Source organism: Telmatherina bonti (genome assembly GCF_933228915.1).
Source record: "Telmatherina bonti genome assembly, chromosome: 7".
Lineage (NCBI taxonomy): Eukaryota > Metazoa > Chordata > Actinopteri > Atheriniformes > Telmatherinidae > Telmatherina > Telmatherina bonti.
The window spans coordinates 24,285,481-24,307,232 of NC_136625.1; the positions used below are offsets into that span (position 1 = coordinate 24,285,481).

General features: G+C 38.5%; 2 protein-coding genes across 13 annotated transcripts in view; both read left to right on the plus strand.

The window, feature by feature from the left end:
* The window catches only part of mbnl1 (muscleblind-like splicing regulator 1), a 34,610-nt gene extending 18,652 nt beyond the window's left edge, over positions 1-15,958 (plus strand). For 3 of the 12 annotated variants that reach the window (XM_079244192.1, XM_079244197.1, XM_079244196.1), the window contains exons 3-12: positions 5,724-5,894; positions 6,111-6,335; positions 8,330-8,569; positions 9,616-9,669; positions 10,805-10,958; positions 11,726-11,761; positions 12,550-12,641; positions 13,059-13,103; positions 14,273-14,344; positions 14,545-15,958. In XM_079244192.1, the coding sequence (XP_079100318.1) occupies positions 5,724-5,894; positions 6,111-6,335; positions 8,330-8,569; positions 9,616-9,669; positions 10,805-10,958; positions 11,726-11,761; positions 12,550-12,641; positions 13,059-13,103; positions 14,273-14,329 (1,074 nt within the window). In that variant the 3' untranslated portion in view covers positions 14,330-14,344; positions 14,545-15,958. Of the gene's footprint in view, positions 1-5,723; positions 5,895-6,110; positions 6,336-8,329; positions 8,570-9,615; positions 9,670-10,804; positions 10,959-11,725; positions 11,762-12,549; positions 12,642-13,058; positions 13,115-14,272; positions 14,345-14,544 lie in introns of all 12 variants that reach the window. The other 9 variants (XR_013771402.1, XM_079244198.1, XM_079244200.1 and 6 more) reach the window with 9 other exon arrangements.
* A 3,427-nt stretch (positions 15,959-19,385) lies between these two features.
* Positions 19,386-21,444, plus strand: LOC306758660 (ras-related protein Rap-2a-like). Its single transcript, XM_079244002.1, has one exon. The coding sequence runs from the start codon at positions 19,713-19,715 to the stop codon at positions 20,259-20,261; it is 549 nt and encodes a 182-aa protein (XP_079100128.1). The 5' UTR covers positions 19,386-19,712; the 3' UTR covers positions 20,262-21,444.
* Positions 21,445-21,752: the final 308 nt, after the last annotated feature.

The window sequence follows — 21,752 nt, forward strand, 5'->3', positions numbered from 1 at the left end:
TGTTCCCAGTTGGCTTGGATTTTGGCTAGTCTGATCTCACCAGGAGCAGTGTGGACTTCCTCTACTAATATTAAACATGGAGTGAACCTACAGAAGAAAGATAAAGTTCAATAGAAGAGCAGAAGCTCATTTGAAGCGCTAACATGCTGTTACAGTGGATAAGCAAATAACTAAGAAACTAAGTAAATAGGTAAAGAAAATTGTTTAAAACAAATCAACAGGCTCAGCTTTGCTTGATAGTTTGTGACAATCCATTATACTTTTTATGTCATTCCAGAGGTTTTCACCAAGGTTCAGATCTGGAGATTAAGCTGGCCTTGACACTCTTATTGTAGTGATACTCCATCCAAACCTTGATTCCCCTTGGCTGTATGTAGGATTGTCCTGTTGTAATCGTCTCAGTTGGGGAGCTCAGTTTTAGCATAAATGTTTTTCTTGGATAATCTTTTATATGGCTTGATTAATGAACCCAAAGACTCATCTGCCTCATTCCAGCCTTGCTAAAGCACCCACTGATCATCCCTGATCCTCCTCTATGTTTAAAAGTCAGTGTGGGACACCAGTTTGTAGGCCTATTCAGGTGTCTGTCTAACGCCGAGGTGTTGGGGAATAACCGGGAATTCTCAGTGTAGAGGACTTTTCTTCAGTCCACTGTCCAATTCATGTTGTCTTTTTCAAACCTGGGCCATCATCAGGACCATTGATGATGGACCATTTTTTTCAGCTGTTCTTTCTGTGCACTTCAACCCAGTCTCAGTTTGATACTTTGTTTGGTTGATGGTTCTTCGTTGTAATCCCTCTCAGTTCATAGTTGTTCTTGCCCCTTAGGAGACTGTAGTGAAGCTTTGTTGTTCACATAAACCAGAATGAGCTGTGCTTGTGTAGGAATTAAATTGTTGGTAGTATTTCTTGGTGATGCAGATTTAACCTTTTGGTGCATCATGTTTACCATAGTGGACACCTGTTTAAAGGCTGTTTTTTTTATATATATATATTTGCAAATGAAGATGGTATATTTGCAATTTTGCCACTTCAGTGAACATTATGAAAGTCATCCACAAATATACAAATATAGTATTTAATTTCTAATATACATGTACATGTAATTGCCCAATTTACGTCAGTGATAAACAAGACAAGAAAATGATACTTTTTAATTTTATAGAATATTTTATATAAATATGACTAAATATGACATCATTTTACAAATCTTTCAATGGACTAGACAAACTGAATACAAAGTTATATAATAAGTATAAAGAAAAATATCTCATGTACATGTCTATAGGGTGGGCTGCACGGTGGCGCAGTGGTTAGCACTGTGGCCTCACAGCAAGAAGGTCGCTGGTTCAATCCTTGGCTGGTTTGGTCAGTGGCCTTTCTGTGTGGAGTTTGCATGTTCTCCCCATGTATGCGTGGGTTCTCTCCGGCTTCCTTCCACCTTCCAAAACACATGCATGATAGGTTAATAGGTCACTCTAATTGGCCCCTAGGAGTGAGTGTGATTGTTCGTCTCTCTGTGTGTGGCCCTGCAATGGACTGGCAAGCTGTCCAGGGTGTACCCTGCCTGTCACCCAAAGCTGGTTGGGATAGGCTCCAGCTTCCCCGCAACCCTGAATTGGAATAAGCGGTTCAGAAAATGAATGAATGAATGTCTATAGGGTAAAATTATTGCATGTGAAAAAATGTGGCATTGTTTTTTATAATATATGTATTAGAGGGTTAAGAATAGATGCAATGACACGTGTAGTTGAGCTTCATTATTTTGATATTTTTGCTGGAATGTTTTATATGATTTTCATATTATATAAATATGCTACTTTACCACCTGATGTGGAGTAGAAATTAAAAAAATACCCTTTGGAAAATAAAGACAAATACATAACTTATCTTTGTTCACAACCTGTACTCTCAGGGATTACCCGGTGATGTAAGCCTATCCTTCTGCAGATGCTCATTTTACACAGTGAGCACAGATCACTTTGTTCACTTTCCACATTCTCATCATTGTTGCTGTTTTCTTAGTATCCCCTGACACATCATTTAAAGCTTTTAGTGGATGGCTTTTTGTGCATAACACCCTCAACAGTTGATTTGCATAATGGTGTCAGTTTCATTAAAACAATTTTACTCTTTGTTTAGTCTGAAGTCTCAGTGGAGTTAAAGAAAAGCTGTGATAAGAAAGAGGAAGGTATCTGTCATTTTTCTTTTAATCTAGAGTAACCTTTTTAATTAGCAGCTAAGGTGTAAAAAAATAGTGTTGGCATAAAAAGATTCATATGGGTGTACACATCCTCTGGTTTTGAGCTAATTGTGACCACAGGGTTAGTTGTATCTGTTGTAATTTCTTTGACAAGTGTCTTTTTCTGCCAATGATCACACGAAATGAAGGAATCACAGGGTAGGAGCTTGCTGCTTTGTTGCCGTGGACACCATGTGTATGTAGTCTTCAAGGCCAATGATGTCACAGTAAAAGAAACAAACATGATTTGAGGGGTGACGTCTTCCCGTACTCTGTCTGCATCTCCATTTCTGTCTCCCATCCCTGCATTTGACAGCCCCCACTTATCACTTCTTCTTCTGCAACTTCTAAAATTTCCCTGACGCAGTCTCACTCTCGCTACAGAGTCGCCATGACTCTATCACTTTCTCTCATTCTTGTCATGCAGTCTAATGTTCCTTATTCTAGGTCTTAAGATTTTTTTTAATGGCTGCCAGTGGTTGCTTTGCATTTTCTTTCAGTTCGGACGGGAATAAGTCTAGTCAGCTAATATGAAAACTAAATGTTTCCCATGCACACATGCATATAAACAACAGCAGTTGTTAATCTAGCAGTTGACGGTTTGGGTCATATGGGGTGAGTGCAACTTGATCTTTTATGTCTTTACAACCGTCCGCCCTCTTTACGCACGCACAAACTCCCTTAAAGCCCATATACACTCTCCATCCCTCACTGCATATCGCTGTCACTCTCTGGACTGCTAGTAGAACCTGACTTCAATACTTTTTTTCTTTTTTTTTGCAAACACAGACTTTACATGCCTTAAAAATTGTGTTATTTATGGCATCAGGAAGAATTTTATAAGTTTAAGCCAACCATTTCTCTTTTCCCTTTCTAAACTACTTTATAAATGCTCTGTGTGTCCCCACATTGCCTGTAGTGTGGTGGGTAACCCAGTAGCCTCACATTGTAGTCTCACTGGGGCTTTCCTGTGTGGAGTTTGCAGTATTGTTCTTGCGCATGTTCAGGTTCACTCCAGACCCTCTGTTTTCCTTACACAGCTAAAATAATTTATGTTAGTTTAATTATGATTGTGAATTGACAGTACCCATAATTGTTTGTCTTTTTGCTTGCCCTGTGATGGGCTGGTGAACTGTAAAGGGTCTCCCAAGTCTCTCGACAGGTTCCAGCCCCCCTTGACTAGGATAAAGCAGGCATAGAAAATGGATGGGTGATGTCGGTGACATGCTGTAGGTTAAGACTGAGTTGAAATATGCACATCTTTTTGTTCATCTTAAAATCTTCTTTTAGACTTTGTAAAAATCTTGTATTTCTATTTTCACATTGCTCTGTTGGTTACTAGTGGGCATATCTTGCTCTTCCTTCCCCAATCTTTTTTTCTTTTTTTTTGTTTAACTTATTACTTCTGCATGAAAAGTTGTGCATCATTTGACTTTTACTTTCACTGCCTCTTCATTTTCCTTATAAGTGCATTCAGTGTTGTTCAGATAACATCATACATAAGAAAGTGTGTATTTGTACCTAAAATAAAAGAAATATGCCACTTTATATGCACTGTTTTCAACACAAGCCTGACATATTTGGCAACAACTGAAAAACTGGTTCAAAATTTGAACCAGTAGATATGATTATTGTTAGTAATACAAAACCATTTTTTTTTTATCCTCAGTAATATCTGCTTTCAGTTTGACCTTCATAAAAGGTTATAGTTAAAACAAACCAGTTGAAAGCTCTAGATGCCCAGTTCTTTATTTTAGTCCTCTCTCTGGATCACAGAAACCAAGAAAGAGGCTGTAATCTTGGTCCACTTGTCTGAGTTGCTTTTCCGCCTGCTGTTTGTAGCATAAACTGCCGTTATTTAAAACAGAAATAAAATGAGAAATTGCAATAGCTGTGTCAGACTAGTGGACAAAACGAGGTGCCTCTGCCTTCCAAGTTCCCCCTTTCTTGCTGTTGTATCTTCCTCTTTTCTTCACACCTGTCAGGTACTCAATGCAGTCAAAGTAAAGGAGATGGAAGCCATGACAGAATATACGAATGAATCCCGGTGGGGTCAGATTTGTCACCGATGAAACACAAAGTCTCCCACAGTCAGATCACCTGTGCCACTGGGCTGAAAGTGAATACACATCTTTCCTGCACTGTAGACTTGTTGGTGTGTGTTCTTGTGTTTGCATTATGCACATTTACTACCTATTTTACGTGCATTACCCCAAAGAGCAGGAAGCCTTGCTTGAACAAGAATTTGTTTGCATGTGTCTTTCTGCAGGACGACTCCTCTCCAGACTTAAGGCATAATTAGATACTTGCAGCAAGCAGCAAAAAACTATCTCTGTCTTAAATAATTATTCAGCTTTGATGTGTGACCCCTGGATGACTGCTGAAAAACAGTATAGACAGATCATGAGTGGACAGTATTTTTAGTTTCAGTTAGATATGTAGCTAAGCTCGATGTCTTGAGAAACACAACACAGTATAAGTCATTACCCCCCAGGGCTAGTGCACTCACACACGTCTCAGCTCAGCTGGGACTGACAGAAATAGCAATATGTTAACAATTAGAGACGGAGCCAAGGCCTAATCTGAATTTGAGAGTCTGAGATTGAATATACCCGGTTTCAGTAGACAAACTGTGTTACACCTGTTTTAAGAACCCACTACATTCAACCTAGCAGCATTTTCTTCAATTTCATAATATAAAAACGGTGGAAAAACTTGCTTTTTACTGTTATGTTAACATGAGATACCATCATTTGATGGTGCTCTAAGTTTAGAGCTCAACATTACTGTCAGCATGCTAACATGTCATCTAAAGAGTCATAACATAGCACATAGTTCAACACAAATATTGTTTACCATATTCACCATCCGAGTTTAAACTGTCGTCATACTAGACTTTGCAAGTCAACAGGAAAATTAGACTGATGGGAATTTAATTGTTTTGGTTGTATTTGGTTGTAAACTAAAAGATTAGATGAAAAGGAAGTTTTAACATGAAAATGCTTGAAGAGCAAGATATTTTCCAGTTCATTCAACTAATGCTTTCACTTCCTTTTAAAAGGAAGTTTTTTTTTTTCTTTCTACTGTTCCCACCTGCCCAATCCCCGCTCAGGATGGGGGATTGAATTGGAGAGAAGATTTTTGTGAAATCTATTGGTTTCCTTAGCTGGGCAAATTGTTTTTATGGCTACAATCATAGAAAATTATTAACGTTTGTTTCATTGGGCCATTATTGGACTTCAATAATTCTGAATTTGACTGTACCTATGAAGTACCTTAAGATGAATGAAAATAAAATTTCTAAATAAAATGTGATTAAAAATGTTATAAAAGTTTATACATGTGATCCCAATAACAATACTCTAGCTAGTTCAAAATACACATAAAAAATTATATAGGTTACACATGCAATCATCTTATAAACTCATTTCAATCAAACCTTCCGATATTGAATCTGGTCACTTCTCTGTATTCCTCTCAGGGTCGATGTTCAAGGGAGAACTGCAAATACCTGCACCCTCCTCCTCATCTAAAGACGCAGCTGGAGATCAATGGCAGAAACAATCTGATCCAGCAGAAGAATATGGCCATGCTGGCCCAGCAAATGCAGCTTGCCAATGCCATGATGCCTGGCACACAGATACCACCTATGGTGAGAGGACACACACGTATGAACACACCACAGCTACTGTCCATGGTGAGACCACATGTATGTAAAGACTTACACATAAATAACTCTTTCACTTTGTGTTACTTTGAGAATTTTACACACCCTTTTCCTTTAGTCCCTATTTTTTTTTGCACACAGAAGCCTTCTAGAGTGTAGTTTATCTGTTAATTTTATTGCTTCTACTTTGTTCTACTTCAGCCCATGTTCTCAGTGACACCAGGGCTGGCCACCAACGCCAGTGCAGCAGCAGCTGCTGCAGCTGCAGCCTTTAATCCTTACCTAAGTCCTGTGTCACCAAGCCTGATGCCTCCAGAGATCCTGCCCAGCACCCCTGTACTAATGGCCTCCAGCCCCACCATCAGCCAAGTCCCCAACGCTGCTGCTGCAGCAGCTCAGAAACTGCTGAGAACAGACAGACTTGAGGTAACAAACAGCCATTTGCTACTTTTGACAGTGCTTTGTTTTAGAGTTAGCTGCTTTGTGTACATAGGAATCTGCTTCTTTCTCCCCAAAAACCTCCAACCAATAAACTTTACTTCATGCTGTGACTCTCCATTAGTCAAATTGGAGCCAACTATAAAAAAGAAAAAACAAAAAACAAAAAAAACAAAACAAAACAAAAGTTGTTAACAAGTAGTTTAACAAGCTAAAGTTTAATGGTACCTATACTTGACTTACAAAAACTGTTTTGGAAACTGAACTGCAATATCAAGATTAAGTTCAATAATGTATATCAATTAATTAAACTAGTCACATAAAAAAAAATAATAATGAAATGTAGGATCAGCCATGACCTTAGATCTGTTTTATATTAAGAGTTTTTATGCTTCATGGTGGATAGTAGATGTAGCACATGCTTTTGTTCATACTTTTGCACAGAACACGTCAGAAAACAACATGAGGCACTTCCCACATGTGACTCTAAACTTGTTTTATATTGATTTATGTAAAAAAATATATATGTACAATTTCCACATCAACTTTGATAGGTCAAAAAATTAATTACTTTGTTGAGCAATGATCCTCCAAACTTATAAATTGTATTTAATAATAATCTATACTTCCATAATATAAAAATAATGCATCTGTAATAAGTTCATTACACAGGAAGATTAAACAGCAGAAAAATAACCATGACATAGCTCAGATTTAAAAGAAAGTGCTGCCCTCTGCTGTCTTCTGTGTAGACTTAAAATGTCAGACTCACTTTCCAATACATCTTTACTTTTAATTGTACATTTAGAAGAAATATAAATCATTATATGTGTGCTCATTATGTTCAAGTTTAAAAGTCAAGCATAGCTTGGACCAAATTTGAACCTTCTAATTGTGTCACAAAATGTATAATTTCAAGACGCAGTTAACAGTTCTGGTGAAATGGAGTGTAGACATCCCTGCTTTACTGCAAAAATCCCCAGGGATATAAAAGGACACTGCACAGAGTAAAGATGGTTTACACACACACACACATCGGGTGTATTCTTTGAAAGCCTTTAAATTTAGCATTATTCTCTTTGCCTTAAAGAGAGAGAGAGATAGATAGATAGATAGATAGATAGATAGATAGATAGATAGATAGAGACTGACAGACAGACAGACAAGACTTGCAGACAGACATGCAGGAAGGATAAAACAAGTGGCTTCAAAAACAAAGCACACAATCAATGACGCCTCTAAATAAAAAAAATAAATAAATAAAAATACCTAATAAATATGTTAAAAATGACTAACAATAGTAATAACAAAGTGCACATACAACGGTACAAAGGTGCAGAGCGACACCACTACACGGACTTGCTGCCACTGTGTTAATGTTATAGTCCTACTGTCATTTTATATGTAAACACTAGTAGAGTCCTACATTCACTGATGATGAATCCAGAGTTTATTGGCTATATTGTGGTGTTTGTTGCATTTCGTTGCATGTTTGTAACTTAATTTGTTATCTTGCAATGATGAAATTTTGAAAGATCCTGTAATTCTTCCTGTTTTGGATCATAATATCCAGAATATTACAAGATCTATCTTTGACATCTTGCAAAACCTGTTTGTAACTTCTATATTTTTAGGGCCAAGCTCCCTGACCATTTAATGTGGAATTATATGCATATAATGATAAATAATCCTTAAAAGAAATCCTGAATCCAGATGGTGATCAAGATCACTCCCAAAATAAAACAGAATCTGAATTAGGCAGATAAAAATTAATGAAATTGCCCAGTAGTTTTTGTGCAAAGTTGCCAACAGCAAAAACAAAAACCTCCATCACCTCCTTGTCAGATGTAATGACAGTAAAAACTTGATGAGTCATGCTGGAGATGTAAAGACATAAATTAAGAACCAGCTAATATGTGAAACTATTCTGAGACTGTCCTGAAGTTGCATGTTCACTTTTTATCCTCGTTTCCCTGTTCTAGGTGTGTCGGGAATATCAGAGAGGAAACTGCGCTCGAGGGGAGAGTGACTGTCGCTTTGCTCACCCTGCAGACAGCACCATGATTGACACCAATGACAACACTGTCACTGTATGCATGGACTACATCAAGGGTCGATGCTCCAGGGAAAAGTGCAAGTACTTCCACCCGCCAGCCCATCTGCAAGCCAAAATTAAGGCTACACAACATCAGGTGAACCAGGCAACAGCCGCCGCGGCCATGGTGAGCAGTCTATTAGTGAAGTCATACGCATTCATGCTTACAACAGGTTGAGTAGCGCTGTCCAAAAAAATTAAATTGACATTAAGCATAGGCGTGTCAGACTGGATTCCCTTAGGTTTTATGTCTCACCCATGCATTCATGTTCAAACTTGTCTCACTTTCCTGATTGGTATTATGTAACATTTTAAGTTCTTCTTTTGCTGGGTTAAACTCAAAAGGTCTGCATATGGATTTGGGTCAAATCTGCTCAGTCCTGGGTGACATGAAAAAGGATCAGACAGTAGAGCATTATAACCTTGTATATTGTTTGTCAGATGTTTTTCTTCCTAGTTTTACAAACTGACTGTCTTGTTCCTTGTTCATTTCATCTCATGCCACAAGCAGACAGTCCAGTTCCTCTCTCTGTCTCTCTCTGGTGGCCTGGCCTTATTTTGACTCCATTGTTTCTGTACTTCCTATCTAAAACTTCTCTTCCTCTTGACATAATTAAAAAGGACTCATTGTGCTTTTGGTCTTGTCCTGCAGTAACAGCACCGGTGAATAGTAGTGGCAGCCACACTTGTCTGTTGTTTACAGTGTTTTTCTACATTCTCTCAATGACACAGTGAGCCTTGGGGGTTAATCATTGTAATGTGAACCTGACTATGATGTGCACAGTGAAACCAAAACCTGCAAAATTTGCTCCCATGTAGTTTGTCTTTCCAGTCACTGAGACTCAAAATGGTAGTTGAATAATTCTTTTCATTGCTATATTCATCCATTCTTGTGTGACACTGACTAATGTAGAGTGGTAGTTATCATTTATTCTTGATTATCATTTACCTGTTGAGTAGTAGAGCTAGTGTCCACACTGTGCATGCCTTAGTCCTGTTTTCCCCTTGTATACTGCATTCCAATGATTTGTTTTTTTATTTGTTTTGTTTTTTCTCACCTATACCCAAACTGCACTGCTGCCCCCATGATGCACCTCTGCTTGCTGGTTTATGTTAATGCGCTTGAACCCCATTGGCCCATTGCCATCATGTGCTCGCTGCCTGCTAATTAAGACTCAGTCGGCTGTCAAATCACTGAAGCGACCCCTCGACGCAACCTTTGACCTGGTACTATGACCTTTCACCTTTTAGCTTGGCATGTGGCTTTGTTGTAGAGCAGTGTTTTAACCAGATACCTAGCTATGTCTGTGTCTCAGTGCAATGTCTTTTCTGTCTTTCTGTTGATCTGTCATTGTTGCCCGTGATAAAATGATTGTGGCCTTTTGATGGTTAAGTTGCACCTAGCAACACGCCAACTTCTTCATGCAGCAATCACAACAAACACAAAGTTAACATGTGGAATTAGTGACAAGAAGCCACAATCAATTCATCACCTGCAGCATATTTAACAAAATCCAGTGACGGCTAGGGAGGTAGAGCTTTGGTAATGGTGACATGGCTTCAGTCTTATGTCTAAATGTTAGTGTTATGGAGCAGCTCAATCAAATGTGTGCATGTCTGTGTTGCTAGTGCATGTCAGATAATTACTGGGTGGGGTTAAGAATAGTCTTTATAACCATACAGGAGTGATTTCACTGTAACTGGTTATCACAGTTCAAATGATAGTTCACTCAACATCTGATGTTGTCATAGATATTCAGACCTCAAAAATGGCCTCCTGTGAAGATTAAACTCACATCCAGAGTTTTTAGTATGTAAATATTATAAATCAGTTGCAAATGTGTTTTGACCTTAGGCCATTTTTAACTTGTGCCTGAGAGTGAACCATCACTTAAACATGGCTTACACAGTTTATCATGGAGCTAGCAGTGCAGCCTCCCTTTCTCTGTGCTTCCTACCTGTTCCACCTTGTTAGCAGCCTTATTGTTTTAATAGTTAATGCTTGCTTATGTTGCAACTAGTCAGACCTGTGAGTACAAAGTAAATAAATCTATATAATAAATATACGAATGCTTGGTAGCACATAGCTCCAGTAAGCACCATGCTCCTGCTTGTGTAGTACTTGTGTCAGACTGCTGCTTGCTTGCTACTGATGATATGAAATTGTTATTGCTGTACGCACTAAGATGTTGTGATACTATTCCTGTGAAGTCCTCTAACGTATGTACCTTTTTTTGTTTTCTTTCCTATTTTTGCCTCTTTCTAACGCTCTCTCTCTATTTCACATACCTTTCTCTGTCTTTCTTCCTCTCTCTTCCTTTTACTTTCTTTCTTATTGAACTCCCTCCATCTGGATGGGCAGGGCATTGCCCCTAGTGTCATGGCTCCCCTCCCAAAGCGGGCAGCCCTGGAGAAGGCCAACGGGGCCTCTGCCGTGTTTAACACTGGCATGCTCCAGTACCAACAGGCTCTGGCCAGCATGCAGTTTCAGCAGCAGGCTGCTTTCCTCCCATCAGGTATGGCTCCTGGAGCAACTACCACGAGTGCTCTTACCAACCAGTGGATGGATCAGTCTAACCTGGTTCCTGCTTGGCTGGGGTTGGCTGAGTGTCACACTGAAAATCAGAACAGAGCAGTTTTGTAGCAAATTTCATATCTTTGTGATAATAAGCGTCATTCTGGGCCAACAGGGATTTTACACACATATTTTAGTGAAATGCTTTAAAAAAAAGGTGCTTTATGCTTTGTTTGGCAATGCATGGCCACTATGTAATGAGAGGGAATTAAAATGTCTTTTTACCTACTAATTTCCTTAACACAGCTCCACATAGCTAGTTGCACTTGCCTATATATGTTAAAACATCCTTTTGGTTACAGAAAGAGACTAAACTAAAACTAAAACTAAAATACAGAAGGTAGTAAACATAACCTGTCAACAGAGTAATCACCAACAGTTCTGGGGCTTTGTCTTGGGCTTGGATGAATGGGGGCTGAATGGTTTCAGTCATGAAATCTTACAACTCTGTTGGATAGCTAACAGCATAATTAAGATCATAACCTTGCTGTAACTCTTGGTGAAGTATGCATTTATAAGATTACACTACAGAAGAAAGTCTGATGAGTTCATCACTTCACCTTCTCCAATCACCGATGTCTGTGTCCAAAAATATTAACCTATTTTTCCCACGTTATCTCTCCCTTCACTCTAACGAACCTTGTGATGGGCTGTTTTGATTTCTCTTCCCTATCCAATCCACTTCCTGTTGCACTGCATGATGGGCAGGCTCAATATTGTGCATGACACCTGCAGCCAGCGTTGGTAGGTTCCAGATCTTCTCCTTCAGTTATTTGTAAATTCATGTCTGGTTATCAAAGTCAAAGTTTCCAGTGAAATTTACTGTATTGTATTTACAACTAATTTAGTTGAGAGTCTCTGTTTTAGTTCTGTAAAAATATATGTTGTGAACTGAAACATAAGGAAGAATTTACACAAGAAAAGGAAAGTATTGTGCTATTTGCATATTATAAATTACCTGTATAAAAGATGTTGTGGTTCAAAGTATCAGTCTAAATAACTTGTAACTTGTTTAGGGTTTTATCATTTTTGTATGTATGTGTGTGTACACTTTATGTATATTGCTTGAACACTCAATCTCTTGCTTGACTTAAACTTGGCTCTTGGCTGGACTAACCTGACACTTAGTGAAACTCCTTTAAAAAAAAATTTTTAACTGAGGGTGTTCAATTATAGCTCTCCCCTTTATCTCATCTGCCATAAATACTACATACAAACTATATTTACAAATATGTTTCAATGCTACAACATTTGTTTTATAGGACCTTTTAGATTTAGTTGCCAAAGAAGTACAGCACTCATAAAACTGACAAATATAAGCAAGTCCCTGCTGCTACAGCTACACGTTTCCAAATCAAGTTCTCAAAATTCAACAGCCTTGTCAGACGTGGCAGAGGGAAAATGGGGAACCAGTTAAATCGAATTCCTCTCTGGCTGTTTTCCTCCTTCTCCCGCCCTCATTTGCCTGGTGTGTATGTGGCAACACTGCTCCTCTGTGTATTTATGCTTACATGATTTTCCCTCCAAAAAAGTTCCCATGATGCATGGTGGTACTCCAGCCACTGTGTCTGCAGCCACCACATCCGCCACAAGCGTTCCCTTCGCAACTGCCTCCACCAATCAGGTTTGCACCTCTACCAACTCTATCTATCTATCTATCTATCTATCTATCTATCTGTCTGTCTGTCTGTCTGTCTGTCTGTCTGTCTGTCTCTCTATCTATCTATCTATCTATCTATCTATCTATCTATCTATCTATCTATCTATCTATCTCCTCATTTCTTTAAGTGCACATTGACAACTTGGAATGCTTGTGTCTTATAAGGGGTTGGGTAAAAAGCGGTACTCCTCTTGTTGGCCTACACTAGAGTCCAACATGCAGTCTTATATTTTACTATATTGTCTTTTAAAACCTTCACATACTTAAGTTTAAATTTTAACCTTTTCTTTAAGCATCTGTATCTATCTATAGAAGCATACTGTATTTAATTTAATGTGTGTCCTCATTGTAACTTCAATTTTTGTCCTTTCCCATTTTGAGGACTCTTCCTTATCAAAGTTGACTACCAACGAATACATGCAATTGGTATGTATGAGGTAGTTTTTTAAAAGTTTTTTATAAACATCTTAAAACCATTTGCACAGCTTGTGCAATAGTTGCTATCTGTGCCCTTTGGTGCTTGGCTTACTTTTTATTTTTTTGTTTTTTTGGGGGGAGTCTTCTTTGCAGCTGCTTCCAGCAAGCAAAGCAAGTGTTTACCATGTTCTTTGTGTTTAAAAAGCTGAATAAACTAATAGTTTAAATAAGAAAACATTTCAAACCAGCCTTTGAGAAGATCTGCAACATTTTGATTTCCGTTCTGATGAAAGTATCAGATATAGCACTATTAAATGCACAATCTTTAAATTAATATTGCAGATCTTTCATTGTGGGCTGCACGGTGGCGCAGTGGTTAGCACTGTGGCCTCACAGCAAGAAGGTCGCTGGTTCAATCCTTGCTGTTTCAATCCTTGGCTGGTTTGGTCAGTGGCCTTTCTGTGTGGAGTTTGCATGTTCTCCCCGTGTATGCGTGGGTTCTCTCCAGGTACTCCGGCTTCCTCCCACCATCCAAAGACATGCATGATAGGTTAATTGGTCACTCTAAATTGCCCCTAGGTGTGAGTGTGGTTGTTCGTCTCTCTGTGTGTGGCCCTGCGATGGACTGGCAAGCTGTCCAGGGTGTACCCTGCCTGTCGCCCAAAGCCGGCTGGGATAGGCTCCAGCTTCCCCGCGACCCTGAATTGGAATAAGCGGTTTGGTGAATGAATGAATGAATCTTTTATTATTATTATTATTATTATTTCTCATTCTGAACCCATTTTCTGCATTTAACTGAGGTGTGCAGGTCAACAACATGGAGGACTTAGATTTGCATGGGGGAAGCCATCTAACTGACAGTTTCCCACCTCCCCCTCCAACCTTACTTGTCTCTCCCCTCCTATAAAATCATCCTCTTTCGTTCCCTGCTACCCACAAGTGTGTGTTTATTCAAATGTCTCGCTTATGTATACCATGTCTGGACTGGTTGTTCCTTAACTGTAACCAAGTAGCTTTATTCATCATTACATCATGGTCCCTTTTTAGCAATTAACTCATTTTAACATGAAAGACTGTGGTTATTTGATGCCGATTCATGCTTGCTCTGAGGTCAGCATTCAACTTTATGTGTCTTTAGTGTAGCATATTTTATTTAATCTCTGTTTTCTGTCCCTCAGATTCCAATAATATCTGCAGATCATCTGAGTAGTCACAAGTACTTGACTCAAATGTAGTTCCTTTCAAGAACAGTGAGTTCCTTTTTCAATCCTCTCATTCTCCCTATTCATTTTAAGTTTAGTTTGTTTTTATCTGTTCGTTTTGTGTGACTCCTGTAAGTTCCGGCTCAGCATTTTGTGTCCATGCATATAAAGGACAGGTTGTATTTTCCTTTCAGAAACAAAAGCTTTAACATCAACTTGATTCAAATGAAGTTCATCATCTCTTACAGATCAAATGAATGTTTGCTGGCACCGTCCAGGCCAAAAGAGTTCAGCCTTTATGTACATAACCTTCAGAATGTCAAGCAATGGGACAAGGAGGGTCTGTCATCTCTTACCCAGTCCACAACGGTGGTCCCATCACATTTGTAAATGTCAAGGGTACAACACACACTCTGTGCCATCTTCCCACATATCAATATCAAGAAGAATTTGCTGTCAAATTCAACGTCCAGCTGAGAGAAGAGGATACCTTGGTGCCAGGGTCGGTGGGAAACGTTCACATTATACCTCTGTGTCTAAATAGATCATAGCACTCAGTTATCATTATTACTGCATGCACAGAAGGTCAAGAGCGTTGTTACATGAAACAACATCAAGTGCTGGTGCGTTAGTAGACCAAGATTTTTCTTTCTTTTCTTTTTTTCTTTACTTGTTCTGCTTCATGTTTTAATTAATAGCCATATTTCATAGTTTACAAGTGAAATGAGAACATGCACCTTGAGTTTGGATTGAGATCTAAAAGGCACAATGATTTTAACAGAAATTTTATGCGCCAAATGCATTAGGCATGTATAGTATTTTGTTTTTATGGCTACTAGTGAAACTAGATGTTGAAATGAGGGTCTTGGACATATGAATGTTCTGGGTAAACCAACATACCTGTGTACCTTTAAAGCACAGCCTGGCTAGCTTTTCTCATCTTATCATGTGCCATCAAGGCCATACAGCTAAAACCAGAGTATTATCTCAGCAGTGTTATTTGTTTACCGAAGGTAAAATTTTTGTTTGTTTGTTTGTTTTGATTTTCTTTTTTTTTTTTTGTATTGTTTTGCATTCAGAATCTTTATTGTGAGTGTTTTGTTTCTTATTATTTTTTATTATTATAATTAGTTGTAGAATTTTGGTTTTCTCCAAATTAATTTCTTCGATAGGCCTATTTAAGTTTGTGTTTTTGTTTTTGTTTTTTTAATCAAATTGGGTAGGTTTTTGTAGAAATTGTCATGCTTATTTTCATGAACTGGTGTTCTTATTTGTCAGGATTAAGTATGTGAATTGACTTGAAAGCCTGGTGAAGGAGAGGGTGTAGTTTTAATTGGCATTGTGTCACCTTGTTACCCTCCTTTTACAGAGGAGCAGCTTTAAAACTGTCTCCAAAAACTGGTTAAAACATGTATTAATAGGAATTTTAAAGGACAGACCCAAAAATATACTTGGTCATATAAACCATATGTGCATTTGAACAATTATACATCTTGTCATCCTGTTCTTTTTCTCAACCCATCCTTTTTTTTTTTTTTTTTTTTTTGCTGCTATACAAGATGTCAAATCTTTGTCTTGTATTTTTAGCAAAGCCTGAAAGTTTTCATCAACTAGTAGGTCTGACTACAGAAACCAAAGCACAGTTTTTCACTCAGTCTTGTTCACAGATGGCCATTGAAACATCTCTGGTAGGCTTAAACAATTAAGAAAACATGTTCACCGTATTTCATTTATCTGTGTGTCTTATAATAATTTACCTTTTATGTTACCACAAAGGTGTGTCTTGTATCTCTACCGATTGTTATGTACCTAACAAGGCCTTAGATTGCAATTGAACAGTCAGTGCCCAATCACGTCCTTTCAATCACCATGCAGAAAAACAACACCAATGATTTTTTATAGTTCTCACATGCCGCTTTATCCTTTTATTTTTTGTTCTTGTTTAGTTATGTTTTCTCTCTGTTAAAGAAACATTACTCTCTTAAATTTCATTGAACTTATGTGTTATGTACTACTTAAGGATTTGAATCTATTTGAGGTATGTAGTTTTAGATTATTCTCTTTTTTTGCCTTATTATATTACTTGACAACATTGATATAGCCGTTTTAGATGTTAAGGTAGTATGACATTCATAACTTTCTCAAATCATATAACAAATAATCTGTTAGATATTCACTTCATTCATATAGCTGAATGTCCTTCTCAGTTGATGTTACATTGTAAGTTCATTTTATTGATGGAAAACTTCTTGATACAAGGAATAAGATTGATTCATCTCTGAGCAGAGGAAAAAAGACTGTTTTAACCAATTTAAATTTTCCTTATAACATGTCAGCGTCATGTTTGAAGATACTATAATGAAATTTAGACTGTCCATGTTTTAGAGTAAAGATTATTTTCTACTGTATCCATTTCAAAGATATTTGTACTTTTGTTGGAATATTTCTTAAGTTTGCCCTGAATGTCAGGCCAAAACAAGCAGTGAGATGGATGTTGTTATTAGGTGAGATTTGGAGGGAGAACGCAAATACTTTTCCACTGTGGAGGAGTCAGAAATGCTGCAGATAATGAGTTTTAACCTAGAGGAGGAAGGTTGACTTTTTGCACTTCTGTATATAGTCAAATGAACAGAGAAAAAATGTGTATCATATTGAGATATTATTTTGAATAAAAAAAAGATCTATAATTATTAGAAATTTTCTTAGATTAATTTAAATTCTTAAATTAGAAGACCAGCTAAAATTTGCTTGCAAAGAAGGGCACTAGTTTCTTGGCCAATGCATTCAGAGAAAGCTATGCGCTTTTTGTCTTATTTTATAAGTGACTCGTAATGCCAGAGAATGTTGCAGGGGAGCAGATACCCCCATGTCATGCTAAACTCATGCCTCTCATAGGACGACACCTCCAACAGTGTCCATGGATCATTTGTTGGACTTGGTCATGCAGTATTGCTGCTCCCATGGTACAGTTGATGAATAAATCTATTTAAAAAATGTCTTCTATTATATTTTGATTTGACTGCATGTAAAAGTACAGTGCAACCATGTAGACAAAAGAAATTGCATATGTAAGAACAGATAACACCTTCAACCAACAGAATACACAATACTTGTTTCCTTTAAATTACCGTAGATAACATTCACAGTGGGGAAAAATAATGTTTTAAAAACAAATTCATCTTGTGTTTCCAAGCAAATGTGTTCTTCTACAAAATGATAACATAGTAGCACTCATACACCCCAAATATTTTCTCATAGAAAGAGGATTGCAGTAGACACTGACTCACAAGTAGTTGGTTCCTGCTTTCAGAGCTGTGCACTCAGCAGGTGAAGGCCCATCACACCAAAAGCATATTTGGTAAATTAGTCTTCAAAATGAATGTAACAGTCGTTGTCATTGTGCTTCAAACTTCAGGCTGCTTCATATAGTCGCTACAGAACCAAAGCACCATTTTCTCCAAATCAGTCTACTGAGCTCTCTCTTCCCTGCTGGGTGCACATGTACGCTTTGACTTGCTTTCTACTTGTAAGAGCACCCACCACCTATGTATTTGCTAACATGTGCGACACAACAATATACTGTTCTGTCTTCAGATTTGTTTAAGCACATTTTATTCTTGCTATTATTGACTCTTGCTGTATGAATTTAAAAAAATCTGAATAAAACAATGTTTGATTTGCTCACGCAACAGTCATGCAGTCAGTCTCTGTGTATTGGATGTGTGGGGGAAGTTGGGATATAGAAATGTTGCTAAAAACGCTTTGTTGCTAAAACATGCTTTTTAAAACATGCAGGTCAGTGTAAAAGTATTTATTTTTCCTTTACATTTGAGCCAATTCTTTCATGAAGCTGATGAAGATGACAGTCAGTATTGTTCCTGAAGCTCAGTTTTGTGAGCAGCTCTCTTCACCTCAAGGTTTCAGGGTCATCAGAAAGAAAAAGGAAAATCTGGGGCACCTCTCTGGAGAGTTATATAAAACATATCCTGAAAGTTAGATTGGGTGTTCTCATTGCATTTTTATGAGATTGTGTGAGTTATATAGGTTAAAACTAAAGTCATTTAAAATGAAACCCCTACAAGCTCACAAAGAGAAAACCCCAATTCCAAAAGGAATCAGCTAAACATACTTTGTACTTTTCTATTGTTGTGAATATAATGGATAACACTGTAGTCACATTTCATCATGCAGAGGATCCTTGCATCTATGTCCTGTTGATGTTTGGGTAGTTCTGGTTAAAATGAAAGACCTTTCCAACAAATATTTATTTATTTAGACAAACATTCCTGTCTGTAAATAACTTTTGTAGCAGCTTTTTAGTTCTTTATCATGATTATTTGCTCCTACTCTTGAGCTGTTTGGCAGGCACTGCTGATGTGGATAAATGGAGATAACCATAAAGTTTCACAAGACTTGTTTCCCAGAATGCTTCAAGCTTGTTACATGCCAAAATGGGGAAAAAATAGATGACTGTGAACTTTTGTGGTGAAGATGCAGGAAAGGTTTCACCCATATGACTATTCTACATTGGTCATATTTGTACAGATGTAGTTGGGCAACAAAAATTTGCACCACACTTTTGTACAAATCCATTTACAGTCAGACAAGTGTGTGTTTGATTTGCCTTTCTGTCTGCAAGAAGTTCATACTTAGGTCAGATCATAAACAGACCTACAATTCATGTCAATATTTATGTGTTAATGACGCTAAGAAGTAAGGAATCTTTCTTCTCTTTGCAATAAAACAACAGATAAGAACAAGAAGCACAATGACAAGGAGGGATCATCTCAGAAAATGTGCATGTCTGACTGCTTAACATGTTAGTAATGATCAGTAATGGATTAAGTGGCTGGCCTCGTAAGCAGACAGGTTTGTGTATGTAATAAAAGGGAAAATGAAAAATGTGCAGCTGAGGAGCCTCTTGTTGAGAGCAGTGACCGTGAATACGTCTCTGAGGGCAAAGGTCGTGCACAACAGGCCACAGACTTGCGTGTCTGGTCATCTGGTGGCTGTGACGGGGAGTTTGGGTGACGGCTCCTTTAAGAAAGCGGAACTGAGCCTCGGCTTTTGACGCGCTGAGGATGTGGGCAGGAAACGCCATGCAAGAGCAGAGAAGCGATCACGCTTCCCCGCACCGTTGCACAATACAGTACGATCAAAATGTGTTTTAACCCGCCTCGCTGATGTCCAGGAGCGGTCACACTCCTCAGATCGTTGCTCCGTGGCCCTTCCAGTGCAGGCTTGGAGGATCTGACTGCTATCCGAGCAAGAAGGCAGTCTTCCCAGCCTGCTCGGCTTGAAAACATCGGGGCTGGTCAGCGGGGTGGAATAGAGAGGAGGCTTCGTCTCGGAAAAAAAAGGAGGTGTCTGCCTCTTTTTTTTTTTTTTTTTTTTTTTTTCCTCTCTCCCCTCAGCCATGAGGGAGTACAAAGTGGTTGTTTTGGGTTCGGGTGGAGTCGGCAAATCCGCATTGACGGTCCAGTTCGTGACGGGCTCCTTCATCGAAAAGTACGACCCCACCATAGAGGATTTCTACAGGAAGGAGATCGAGGTGGACTCGTCCCCGTCGGTGCTGGAGATCCTGGACACGGCAGGGACCGAGCAGTTCGCCTCCATGCGAGATCTCTACATCAAGAACGGGCAGGGGTTTATTTTAGTTTACAGCCTAGTCAACCAGCAGAGTTTTCAGGACATCAAGCCCATGAGAGGCCAGATCATCCGGGTGAAGAGGTACGAGAGGGTGCCCATGATCCTGGTGGGAAACAAGGTGGATCTGGAGGGAGAAAGAGAGGTGTCTTCCGGGGAAGGCAAGGCGCTGGCTCAAGACTGGAGCTGCCCGTTTATGGAAACTTCGGCCAAAAATAAAGGATCAGTCGACGAACTGTTTGCAGAAATAGTGAGACAGATGAACTATTCAACTGTTCCAAGTGGTGGCGACCAGTGCTGCTCGTGTGTCCTTCTATAAAACGATGAAAAATAAAATAAAAAAAAACCACAAGAAACTGCGCGGAATTTGAGCTGGGAAGTTGTGCTGCTGGGCTTCTTGCGAAAATATCTCTCCTCACACTGTTGTCTTACTGTTGCACACAAACAAAAATCGACAACAACAATCGATTATGTAAAATAGTCTGGAAAAGTGTTTACATGACAAAGTACTTGAATGTTTTTGGATTTTCTTTATTCTTTGTTTTGTTTTTAAATAGCTTTGTATTTGACACTTCTCTGGAAATGTGCCTCAATGGGAATGTCTAATTGTGAAACCTAAGAGACACGTCTTTATCTGTTTAATTTTCTAGTTTTTGTTATTTTAGTTTACTGGTATATGGCAAATCCATGTTATGGCTTTGTTCTTCTGGTTTTGGAGGTTGATTATGATGATGGTGGGGGGGTTATTATCATGTCCAGTCCCCAGGCAGGCAGAAGGTAGGCACTTTTAGGGCCTTTTGGTTGGAGAAGGCCTGAATGCATCTCTCAGAAACTCACCACTTAAGCCTGGTACAGGTTGTTAAAATCCAGTCTTTTGTAATTCCTCCAATTTGTCAGGTGTAATCCAGGAGGCACAGGCCCTCATACTGAGATACAGTGTCTAGAGCTTTGGAGTGGAGATGTGTTATGCTAATATATTTCCGTGCTCCCCCACCCCTTCTCCAGTTTGGTGATTTTTAATTATTATTCTTTCTTTTCCTTATTACAAATCTTGCACCCAGCTGATGGTGTGCCTCTTCAATGTGCACATACAAGGATGTTGGTGCACTGCTGTCGCTGCATGGGGAACGCCACAACCCCCTTCACCCCATGTCAAGTGCCTTCCCTTAGGAATCTCCTGTGACTGTGCCAACTGATGAGCCCTACTCCCTCTTCAGTGCGTCTTGATGGCAATCAGAACTTTTTACACTCTGATTTCATTTGGTGTTAAAGTTTACTGTCAGGAGGCTAAGCTTGTAATAGACCTGCTGTTTCAGGGTCAGACTCTAAAGGTACTTATCTAACAAAATAACATTAAAAAAACCCTTTCCCATGGGGACTTTTAGTTTAATTGAATGGCAAGCCATGTTTGTATGTATTATCTTAACTTTTCTTTGCTTTTCTAAAATGTGACATTTTTGACTTACTGTAATTGTGAATCTCCTTTTTGGATGAATCTTCTGCCATCCACCTGTCAGTTTTGAAAGAGTTGTAATACAAAACACATTTTACTTAACTCAGCGTGTGGTGCTGGTCTCTGCTCATGTGTCCGTGCATTTTACTTAAAGGTGTATTAGATTTAAATGTTGCTGTAAAAAATTTATAAACTAATTAATCAGTTAATTTGAAAATTTCAGAATAAATGACTTGTATGAAACATATGCAGCAAAAGCTTCAACTACAAGCTACTACCAAACTGAAATATTAGGATTTGGACTAATTTAAATCCTTTAAAGAACTTGGGGAATTTGTGCAATTTTCTAGTGTTTTT

Excerpts from the sequence above, each read along its gene's own strand:
- LOC306758660 (XM_079244002.1), top strand. The coding sequence starts at position 19,713 with ATGAGGGAGTACAAAGTGGTTGTTTTGGGTTCGGGTGGAGTCGGCAAA.